The sequence below is a fragment of the Pseudorasbora parva genome, chromosome 8, assembly GCF_024679245.1.
Source record: "Pseudorasbora parva isolate DD20220531a chromosome 8, ASM2467924v1, whole genome shotgun sequence".
In the NCBI taxonomy this organism is placed as follows: Eukaryota; Metazoa; Chordata; class Actinopteri; order Cypriniformes; family Gobionidae; genus Pseudorasbora; species Pseudorasbora parva.
This window is the reverse complement of record NC_090179.1, coordinates 22100940-22113650: the sequence shown is the minus strand read 5'-3', so window position 1 is coordinate 22113650 and position 12711 is coordinate 22100940. Positions and strand designations below refer to the sequence as shown.

The following is a 12711-nucleotide window of genomic DNA, read 5'->3' as shown; positions in this document are numbered from 1 at the left end:
ATGCAATTTATTCACAAAAATTCAATTCGGCCAACTGAAAAATTTAGATGTGATCAGTCACTTGAACATTTTCAATTGGAGACCTGAATTTTATTTATAGTGCAGAGAAGATGATAGCATCAAATAACTAAAACCAAACTTATTTAAAGAACGAATACTTGACTAACATTAGCAAGCATCATAAAAACTGCCTAAAATGACAAAAAATTATTTGATTGTTTATCTATAGTTGATCTATTTATCATTACATTACATTACATGGAGAGGGCGGGGTTTACTATACTGCATCTATACAGCATCCAGCCACCTGGGGGCTATCAAGACAAAAAGGAAAAAACACCCAAAAATGAAAATGTGATGTTTATCTGCTTACCCCCAGTGCATTTAAGATGTAGGTGTGTTTGTTTCTTCAGTAGAACACAAATTAAGATTTTTTAACTCTAACCATTGCTTTTATAATTGTATAATGCATGGGTGTTTTCTATGAGAGTCACTATGAGAGTAAGAAACACAGACATACAAATCCATTATAAACTCTGGTTTGTGGCGACATATTGATGTGTTAAGACACAAAATCATCAGTTTCTGCAAGAAACCAAACCGTATTTGTTATCTTTTTTAATCCCATATCAGATGAATATTATCTAGCATTCCCAACACCATTATTTCCATTGAGTAAGGTCAAAAACCTGCCGTGATCATATATATATATATATATATATATATATATATATATATATATATATATATATATATATATATATAGGGGTGTGGTGGTTAGTATATAACCGTGAGACAGACTAATAACCTTGTTAACTGCCAAAACCTTGTTATTAAAATATTTTTTACAAACTTTTTTTTTTTTTTTTTTTTAAATGCACTCCGGGGAGAAATTGTATCAGCTGACGAGGGAAACGGAGGTGGCGTTAGTGGTGCTTCGGAGGCTGCTACGGCCTTAATAAACGGAGGTCTGAAATCTCTGCCCCTTTACCGATCAGAGTAAAGCTGACACAGAGTTAACCCGCTATCGCCAAGAACAACCCGTGCTGACACAGAGTTAACCCGCTATCTCCAAGAACAACCCGCGCTGACACGGAGTTAACCCGCTATCTCCATGAACAACCCGCGCTGACACGGAGTTAACCCGATATCTCCAAGAACAACCCGCGCTGACACGGAGTTAACCCGCTATCTCCAAGAACAACCCGCGCTGACACAGAGTTAACCCGATATCTCCAAGAACAACCCGCGCTGACACGGAGTTAACCCGCTATCTCCAAGAACAACCCGCGCTGACACGGAGTTAACCCGCTATCTCCAAGAACAACCCGCGCTGACACGGAGTTAACCCGCTATCTCCAAGAACAACCCGCGCTGACACGGAGTTAACCCGATATCTCCAAGAACAACCCGCACTGACACAGAGTTAACCCGATATCTCCAAGAACATCCCGCACTGACACAGAGTTAACCCACTATCTCCAAGAACAACCCGCACTGACACGGAGTTAACCCACTATCTCCAAGAACAACCCGCGCTGACACAGAGTTAACCCGCTATCTCCAAGAACAACCCGCGCTGACACAGAGTTAACCCGCTATCTCCAAGAACATCCCGCACTGACACAGAGTTAACCCACTATCTCCAAGAACAACCCGCGCTGACACAGAGTTAACCCGCTATCTCCAAGAACAACCCGCACTGACACGGAGTTAACCCGATATCTCCAAGAACAACCCGCCCTGACACAGAGTTAACCCGCTATCTCCAAGAACAACCCGCGCTGACACAGAGTTAACCCGCTATCTCCATGAACAACCCGCGCTGACACGGAGTTAACCCACTATCTCCAAGAACAACCCGCGCTGACACAGAGTTAACCCGCTATCTCCAAGAACAACCCACGCTGACACAGAGTTAACCCGCTATCTCCAAGAACAACCCGCACTGACACGGAGTTAACCCGATATCTCCAAGAACAACTAATTGACTCTACGGCTAATCCACTAGCATGGTGGAGAGACAATGAAACGCGCTATCCGCTATTAGCAAAATTGGCACGAAAATACACCAACCATGCTTCACCATATACACGACCTGACTGGATTACTTTTGAGTGTGCGCCCTTTTCGTAAGAAGTTATGAAGATAATGTTGGCATTATAACACTGTCCCTAAACCTACACATCTAAGCTAACAATCAACTACTTCAACTGCGCCTGACATTAGAATTTAGATTTTTCTGAGAAGATTATTACACTTTACAACAAATAAATAGCTTTTATAAAACCGTATAAGTCCTGGTGGCCGTTGAGAGTTGCTATGGCATCCATAAACAAATTGTAGCTGCTGGAGAGGACGGTGTCGACATCTGATGCGGTAGACAAAATGAAAGCTGTGATGATTGCATAATGGCACTTCATATCGATTAAGTTCATAACCTGCTGTTTCAAACATTAAGTTAACAATTTATTTTTCCATACAGGCTGTGGCCTGTTTATGACTGTCAGACTGTTAATGCATTTTTTATTGAAACTAAGTTGTCCTATAACAGACGAACATTCCTCCTCCCCCCGGTAATATGTATATATGATCGCGCCAGGTTTTTGACCTTACTCGGTGGAAGTAATGGAGGTAATCGTTTCGTGGTATGAGACATCAATATCTCGCCACGAGCCACAGGGTTTAATATGGATTCGTATGTCTATGTGTTTTTCACTCTCATAGAAATACACCCCATTGACATGGATTATACGAGCAACAGTTGGAGTTAAAAATCTTCATTTGTGTTTTACTGAAGAAACAAACACACCTACATCTTTGATGCCCTGGGGGAAAGCAGATCAACATCAAATTTTCCTTTTTGGGTGATTTATCCCTTTAAGGGCTTTTAAGGTTTTGTTTTAGTTTGCTTATTTGTACATATTTTATAGCCTGACAAGCCAGACCCACATCAAGATGTTTGGTCTGGAAACTCACCATTGACAGGGCTCAATCCGAGGGGCGGGATAAACGGTTGCCTTTCAAACTCCCTCTGCACGGCGTGCACACAATAGAATAGTGCTAAGGCTACAACCAACCAGAGCAACATGAAGCGGAGCTAGTTGGAAGATTAAACGTTTGCCGTATCCGGTCGGCAAAACTCCGAACACATCTTCCCTTTTTAAGAATGACTTCAGTGCCGTTCTTTGTTCTTTTCTCAGAGAAAAGCTTAACTCCAAGTCTTCCAGAGTCGTGGTCAAAGCTGATTCAAAAGACCGCCGTTCGCCAGCTTCTGTGTTTACTAGTAGCATGCAAGCGCACCTCGGCCATCATTATGTTAAGCCCCGCCTGCCGAATCTATACACGATGTGATTGGCCCGACCAGAGTTTGGTTTTTACAGCTAACAGAAGTGTATTGAGAGTTGCTAGACGACACTTGCGGCAGATTAGATTTGCTGCCGCTAGGGTGCGTCTAGATTTCTAGGCTACATATTTTATGTTTCCTTGCCTTCTGTAACTGTTTTGAGGACTGTTTACTTACATTAACTGATCTAGTATTCATTTTTGCAGAAGTAATGATAATTGTAAAATGTCACTGACAGTTAGGTTTAAAATCACTCATATCATGAGAACACTTTGATCATATCACCCCCCCCCCCCCCCCCCCAATAATCGTGATTTCAATATTGACCAAAATAATCATGATTGTGATTTTTTTTGCCATAATTGAGCAGCCCTAGCTTCACAGATAAAAATAACTTTTGAAATGACATATTTACATACGTAAATAATGACAATTTATATTTTTGAATGAACTATCACTTAAACTCTAATGGACACAATCATGTTCACTTTCAAACTGCAAGCGATTCACAGTAAGCATGTTCTTCAAATAACCTTTTGATGCAAGACCATGTCCCATGTGGAACCACAGTGTTGACAGGAATAAGCAGCCACTGACCATATGTCAATTGTCGAGAAACTATCACTTATGCCCAACAAAAATTTGACTTGCAGTGAGTAGACAAGTATAAAAGAACCAAAAAGAGAGACATTATGTTATCTATATGCTTCACTTTGTTCAAAAAAAAAAACATCCCTTGTCTCCATCCCTAAGCCTTCACTGATAAAATATAGTTACATTTAGTAACAAATGCAAACATTTCAAAGATATTCTTATGTTTATAGTGCTGTAAGATGAACACACAGAAAGCACAGGCTCAAAATACAGAGCAAATATAATCTACACATCAAAGATTGCATACAGCCTCCATCTCTAAGTGGAAAACCCGACCTTCTGGAAATAGACAATGCTCTCTACACATATTTGTATTTCTGCTCCATTTACTGTACAACTCTTTCCCAAATCCCAAGGGATATTTTCTTGAAAAAACAATGGTTACACTTGACACAATGCATTTACAAAGCCAATGTTCGTATTTTTCATTGTCCATTTGCAGTTGGAGAGTGAGTACGGTGCCATCTATGCATAAGCAGTCACAATTATCAATGCAAACAGAATAGAGAACGTCTTTGTGTTTTGTCCATACAATGAAAGTCAATGGGGTCCACTGTTGTTTGACATGAGGGCGACTAAATGATGACAGAATTTTCTTTTTTGTTGTAAACAAACACTAACAAAAACCGTAACAACAACATGGCAATTATAATTAAAACTTTTAATAAGGAACAACAATTCCTTTTTTACATTTTCTTTTCGTTAACCGAAATAAAGCTGAAATAAAATCAAAAGTAAATATTAGATACACATTTTAATGAAAATTAGAAATGTTGCTTTGGCAACTAACTGAAATAAAATTACTTTAAGTTGAAGTACTAATATTACTAAAACTAAAACTGAAATATTAAAGCTAAAATATTTTTAAAAAGCTAAAAAATAATACATACCACAAAAGCTAAATTAAAATATAAATAAAAGGTGCTTAAAATGTATAGACATCTAGTTTAAAATGACTGTGCATAAACTAACAATAATGATCTGTTTATTTCTCTAAACAAGATTTGTAAATGTATTTTAATCTTTAATTTAGTGCTTAGCCATACTTTGAAAACTACACACAAAAGAGAAGATCAGATGAAACATTTTCTAGATATTCTAGACACTTTTTTTTTTATTATTTCATTGAAAGTTGTTCATAAAATATGGAATCCTTCTTACTTGGTTCAGAGAATTATATAAAATGCATTTTTAGATCTAGCTTTGAACAGTTTCTCTTTTGCGGTTTGTTCAAATCCTTGAAAGAGCTTCTTAATTGTTAATGTTCTCGGTTTCCAAGTAGTCACAGTTTTACCACCCACAGGTCTGAGCTTAACTCAACCAGCCCAAGTGTAACAAACAGCAGCATCCTTGGAAATAGGGTAGGAATTTATATTGGGTTTGGATGGGTGCCTAGTTTCTTTCAGCTAGATTGAGTCCGGCTTGCCGCTCTGCCTAGGTATCTTACCTGGCTGACTGATGACCTTATTTCCTGTTCCTACTCGAACACATCGCCCTGTCCAACACGAGGGATGCCTGTGACACATCACACTTCCGCAATGCTGTTGCTTTGTCAAAGTCTCTCTGAGAATCAGATACACAAGATTTAAAGTGCGTTGAAAGTACAATGTGGCAAACACGGTGTAACTTTCCACCGTTTCATTCCTTTGGATCAGATTTAACGATACGATAAAGTGGAGTGAGAGTGCTGCCTCGGTCAAAATGGCGAAAGTAAATCTAACAGGATCGATTCCATTACACATCTCTGAGTCATTGCACACTAGAGACTCCAGCGATCAATTCTTAATCGAGACATCAAAGCAGCCACACTACTGTTCTTCTCATATGCTGCGTTTCTGAGACGCTGACAAGAAAAGCGGTGTTAACACAATGCCAATGTGATTGTAACTATTAATCACGCTACAAAATTTGACTGTGCACTTCTCAAAAATGTCTCTGGAAAGACTCACTTTGCCAGTCGCATCATGACTTGTGAATTCGCCTCTCTCGGATCTAGAAAGTTGAGATTTGCCTGGGCGTGCTGTTCTTCTCACTTCGGTTACTCAAGAGACATCAGGGTTGCACTGAGACTATCCAAAGTCATTTAGAGTCACAGGACGATGTCTTTGCCCTGACTTGCCAAGTGCGGCAACGCATTTTCTTGGTATAATCTCTTCACTCCCTGCTGTGACAGAACGGCTGGTAATTAAACTCTGGAGCAGGAGCAATGAGACTGCAAATATCAAGGTTCAGATATGTAGGGGTTAAAGCAGTGTGCCACACCGCAGAGCTGGGCCTGGATCGCTCAGAGTGACATTTCTAACAAGATTTTGAAGGGGTTTTTTTGGAAAGAAATTTGAGGGCTTGGACCAGCTCTTCATTATGCTGATCTAACAGTGAAAAGTATCAAACAGTACTACAATAAAAAAAGACTTGCCAATACCAGTCTTTCAGTGTTGCAGAAAAAGTTCAGTGTTGGTGTTACAAAGTTATGTCCACTTGCTATTCACATAGCAGCCATAGCAAATGACCAACAGGCGAATCGATGGGCTTTTGTAAAATATCAAGCTTCTGCCTTACGCACTCAACTTACAAAAACAGCATTACTGGCATGGCATATGACTTCAGATGTAGCGTAAGCATTTTGAACTGCAAGAGTCGTTACACTTTCTCTGCAAGTTAAATACAGAAAGGCAGTCTGGCAAAGCTAGATATTTTACTTTTACTCAGATTAGCCAGGACATTTTTAAAGCTACACTATGTAACTTTTCCGTCTGCTAGAGGGCGCCTATTCAAAACAAAGGCGTAGTTTCATGACGCCAAGTTTGAGCTCAGAATCTTAGGACATGTGGTCTTCACCTCACAGCCGGTGGAAAAGAATTGGGAGAGGATTCGCGCAGAAATCATGTTCATGGATGCGGTTATTAACGTTACTGTAGTATGAAGCAGAGCAGGACCGAGTGTCGAGGGAGCTGAGCAAAGCCGCTGGAGTGACCGTTATGCAAACACACGGCTCGTGAGCAACAGACTTTTATTATGACGGGTCACAGTTGTCGGTGCTATTTCCACTTTTCCGGTCATGAGTATGAGGCAAACGCAGCTCATCTTATAATTTATCAGATACATTTAAGTGTGTTTAAAATGATGTTATGACGTTACTCTGTGTGATCGCTCAACTGCTGCTGTTCAAACTGGTAAGAGTAAAGCGTTTCTGCCAACAAAAAAAAACTAAAACCGAGGGTAACGCAGATATGACGCAATCGGCAGGCGACTCCCTCAGACGGCTCGGCTCATTGATTAAAATAGCAATTTTCTCATAATTTAAAAATAGTTGGAAACATTTATAATATTGCAAAACCTCAACTAAACAAAATATGTGACATTGGCCTAGTGTTTTTTGGATATTTTACTGCAAAAATACTACATAGTGCACCTTTAATATAACTCAGATTGTATTCATCTGAAAGATGCATCTAGGATGACTTGAGAGTGACTAAATTATGGGATAATTAAAATTTTGGGGTGAACTATCCCTTTAATAACGTAAACCAATTGCACAAAATGAATATATATATGTTCATTTTGTGCAATTGGTCTGGGGGGGGGGGGGGGGGGGGGGGGGGTGATATGATCAAAGTGTTCTCATGATATGAGTGATTTTAAACCTAACTGTCAGTGACATTTTACAATTATCATTACTTCTGCAAAAATGAATACTAGATCAGTTAATGTAAGTAAACAGTCCTCAAAACAGTTACAGAAGGCAAGGAAACATAAAATATGTAGCCTAGAAATCTAGACGCACCCTAGCGGCAGCAAATCTAATCTGCCGCAAGTGTCGTCTAGCAACTCTCAATACACTTCTGTTAGCTGTAAAAACCAAACTCTGGTCGGGCCAATCACATCGTGTATAGATTCGGCAGGCGGGGCTTAACATAATGATGGCCGAGGTGCGCAAAATGAACATATATATTCATGGTCATTCTCCGCTTCATGTTGCTTTGATATCTGATATTTTGGTCTTCACAAACGAAAAAATACAACTCTCTCTCTCTCTCTCTCTCTCTCTCTCTCTCTCTCTCTCTCTCTCTCTCTCTCTCTCTAACAACTGACTGACTGATAAACACTCTTTATGAAAATAAACATGCACGTGTTTTGTGCCTGGTGGCTGAAGAACCCTTGGCAAATGGTGTAAGGGAGGGGCAGTAATTATTTCCTCCACTGTCAAATCAGAAATGCACCCTGGAGTGCCATAAACAGGAGCACCTGTTAGCTCAGGAACAGACCTGTTGTCTAAATGCTGTCAGCATCACCTCCTTGACTCACCATGAGCTGCTATTGTATGACACAGACAGCAGTCACAAAAGAAACACCTGATCCTGAGTTTTTTTCTGTGCTTGATAAGCCTCTGGTTGATATTCCTCAATTCAATGCATCAGACTGCGTGAACTCTGTATTTGTCAAATGGATCACGTTTACTGAGGAAAAAAAAAAAAAAAAAAATCACACCCAGACGGATAAATATCTTAATATGAAGACTTCAGATGCAAAAGCCTCTAAATCCATCTGACGTTTTTCTTTAAAATAAGTATTTTTGTCAGGCTCCCATGTATAGGTTTCTACCAAAGTATCAGTACTTCTGAATGGGCTAAGACTGGGATTTAGCTTTGAAGTGAAAGTATTTTATGAATGTATACTATATGCAGAGAACATTCACTCAGTATCGTTATCTCATTTTTGACCGAAGTGGCTTTTAGAGGCTTTTGCATCTGAACTCTTCAAATGGTCTATCATCTATTTCAGCAGGTTAGTGCTGTTTGCCGACAGCTCATTACTCAGGCTATTAGCTAAGAATCACAACAAGTACAAAAAGTGTGTAATAGCCTACTACCAAAGTTAAAGATTAAGTAATGTTTGACCAAACACCCTGGTCCAGGTCTTGTGTGCGTTCCACGAAAACCAGTTTAACGAACACTCAGCAAATAGACTATTAACTTAAGACTGAAGTGCATATAGCTAAACAAGCATGTAATGAGACTGCCAGATTCAGTCAAATCAAAAAGATTCTCAATGTTCAACATACTGTATGCTCAGGTGAGCACGTACTATATTATACGTATCATGATAAAGATATATAAAAGAAAAGAACAAAAATAAGTTAACTTTAAAAAAAGAAAGAAAGAAAGAAAGAAAAAGCACTTTTTATAGAAAAGGTATGGCATTTCAAATAGAGACAGATTACTTTGAATCTATCTCTTATTTTGTACAAGTTTGAGAATGCTGGAAAGGAATTGTGCAACCTCTCCAGAATTTAAAAACAAAACAAAAAAAAACGCTGTTATTTTTGCAGAACATGTTAAATGAGACAAAAACATTTCAAATTTTTTATTTGTTTAATTAATACTTTTTTGGCAATGTCCAGTAAAAATATATGAACATGCATTGAACATTTTTGCATAAGGCTACTTGAGAAGCAAACTTGTTTCAAACTTGTTTTTGGAGAATGCGTTTTAAATCAAGTTTATTCTTCTAAAATTGTTAACAAAAAAAATTTTTAAAAAAAGGAAAAAAAAAAAGAAGAGAGATTGTACTTTGCTTTAAGGATGTTAAAGAACAAGAGTATTTTTCTCCAGTGGATACTAACCATGGGCTTTATAAAACAAGATAGTAACACAGGGTGCATGTTGACTACAGAAGGACACCTGTTTGGTTATTGTCAATAAGTATGACAGACACTTTGCCATATGCTAATGACTGTAATGAGAACATAAGGGCACGCAATAAATGCTGCATCCATCCGAACACTCACAATCTGTGATATAATGTAACAACATCATTCATCAATAGGGGTTATGACTCCTAAAGTCAGTCTCAAAACCCGGAAAGCTGCCTATCTAGAGCCTTTTGGATCGTTCAAAGAGCCGCAACAATGCTGTCTACGGAGTAGGGTTTGAAACACAGCCACAAAGAGTCACACTTACCAGATTCAACACTGTTTCCACTATGTCTCTATTGCTGACCTCGCCGACTTGAATGAGACCGGTTAGCACTGCGAATTTCGTCTTGATATTCCGGATCGGAACCGAAGGGTTTATCACCCCGGCCGGTAGTACCACCGAGCCGGAGCAAGACATCATCATCATCATGTCACCGGTACTGGAGCCCGCGGCGGCGGCTCCGTGATGCCTGTGGCCGGGATGAGGTGCTCTGTCTCCCGGCGTGGCCACCGGCTGAACGCTCGCCATATCAGCCGCGATGTTCAAAAACAACGCTGTATCATCAAGAACAGGAGGTGTTTTTAGTCAAATCAAGTTCGATGATATATTTAGAGCCACTTTAAAAGAGGGGAAAATCCTATAGTGATTAAATATCCACCGGCTGTGCAGTAAGAGTCCAAACGCATGTGGCAGGTTCACAGTATACTCTGGTCTAGATGCTCCGCACTGTAGCCTACTTCTCTTCCTACCCTCTCTGATTTGTGTTCAGTGATGTAGTATGTGGGTTTGCATTACCCAGCTGGATGTACCGATCAAATGTTTCTCATGCTGGGAAAACGCCCTCTATGTGCAGTAGACTGTAGGCTGCAGTGTGCGTCCTGTCTGCACCTTCATGGGTCGAAGAGAAGATTATAGACGGATCCCTACCGATCAAACAGGTAAACATGGGGTGCAGCAGAATCACTGTAGATTTTTAAATTACAGTGCAGCAGCAACATTGTTTCTCTGTTCTCTCTAGATAGATAGATAGATAGATAGATAGATAGATAGATAGATAGATAGATAGATAGATAGATAGATAGATAGATAGATAGATAGATAGATAGATAGATAGATAGATAGATAGATAGATAGATAGATGAAAAAAAATGTTTTGCCTTCATGTCGTGAATATTTTATAAAAATATTTTAATATTTTAATAATAACTATGGATTATTCTCATTGGCTGGAAGGTGTGCAATAAAAAAATGTAATTCACAGGTAACTTTGGTTCCAAGTCAGTTGAATCTCTCTCTCTCTCTCTCTCTCTCTCTCTCTCTCTCTCTCTCTCTCTCTCTCTCTCTCTCTCTCTATATATATATATATATATATATATATATATATATATATATATATATATATATATATATGATACTGATACTCACTGATACTGATACTCATACACCTGCAATTAATTGGAATGTTATTTTTTTATTACTTGATATTTTTTATATTTTTATTCAAATATCAAGTCAAAAGAGTAAACAACACACATCAAGAAAGGAATGTTATTTCACTATTTAAGATTCACCGGCCTGGCAACGGGCTTACATTTTGGTAGCCTGGAAAACACATAAATTTGCCCCGGGACATTGGGCTTTGTGAGCCCTGGCCCATATATGTACGAGTCTGATTACACAATGAACCAACAACAAATAAAGGCTTATCCAGTCTGTGACAGCGTGGAAGTTGTGTTCAATTAGACACGTATAATCAATAGATATCAAATGATCAATGCAATACTATCAGGTATAAAAAAAACATGTTTTACTCACATAAGTGCATTGCTTCATTCATGCAATCTCATTCTGTCTGCAAATCTTTTTTACAAATGAATCCGTGATGAAATGAAGGAACAAATGCGCAATGTCTTCCAGGCACAGCGCAATATCTTACTCTCGGTAGTACGATCCGTTTAGCTCCACAAGTCAGTGGGCGGGGCTACAGAAGCAGGCATACGTATACTTATGTTGAGGCGGCATTTCACCACAAGCTGATTTCAAGGGTCGGCATAATCTGAGATTGAGTGTTTGCTGGGCCTAGTGTCAATAAAAGCTTTTCTTTGACTAACAAGGAAGTTTTCAGCTCTGAAACTTACAGGATATTCTGATGTCACAATGAAGTTTTATCAAAGGCTGAACGAAAAGTTGATTTCTCGATTCATCATCCCTTAAATGCGTTGTAACCATTTTCAATAAAGCATGTACATCACTCGCACAGAGAGAGCGGAGATCGCGCTGCTTACACAAAATTTGTATTTACACATTTGGTGTACACATTTGTGAGCACCATGACGTATCAACACTGCCCAGCGACTTTTAGCAATAAAATAGCTTTGCTACTGAATCGCTATGTTATACTTTTAGCACAGATAAATGCTATTATACATTAAATAAATGTTATCTTACGCTCTACTTTATCTCTGTGTCAGGCAGAATGTTAAAGCCGTAACTTACAAAAATACCTCAACCCTTCCGGTCCAATATTGCTCTGCAAACATCAATAACAGCTCAAAGTTGTCAATGCTGGAAAATGGCCATGTTTTAAGCGGGATAATGGCTAGCTGTTTGAATGCACAACGTGGAGGCAAAGAACCACCCGACGCAAAACAAAGCAGATAAATCCAGCTAGCTGTGGATTATCCCTTAGACAACTCAAATTTCAAAAGTGTCTTTATTATATTTGGACAGTCAGCAATAACATTCAAAAACTCATGAGGCAAGGTTTAAATCTTCTATTTAGATGAAGCTGATCAGGAAAGACAAAAAGTCTGACTGCATTACAGTGACATTAATGATGTTATTAAGCTTTTAGAATGAATATGACAGATGTTTGACCTGGATTGGTCCATTGCCTGCTGAATGAACGGACACACTGCATAATAAACATGAGGTGTTGTGTTTCACAGAATAAACTGATGTGTCTTGTGATTAAAAACATGACCATCATTTTGTTTGTTTGTTTAATGGGATCGA

General features: G+C 38.9%; 1 protein-coding gene across 6 annotated transcripts in view; it reads right to left on the bottom strand.

The window, feature by feature from the left end:
* nbeab (neurobeachin b) overlaps window positions 1-10470 on the bottom strand; it is a 408948-nt gene extending 398478 nt beyond the window's left edge. For 4 of the 6 annotated variants that reach the window (XM_067450409.1, XM_067450410.1, XM_067450412.1 and 1 more), the window contains exon 1: window positions 9961-10470. In XM_067450409.1, coding sequence (XP_067306510.1) covers window positions 9961-10224 — 264 coding nt within the window. In that variant the 5' untranslated portion in view covers window positions 10225-10470. The remainder of the gene's footprint in view (window positions 1-9960) is intronic. The other 2 variants (XM_067450408.1, XM_067450411.1) reach the window with 1 other exon arrangement.
* Between the last annotated feature and the right edge of the window lie 2241 nt (window positions 10471-12711).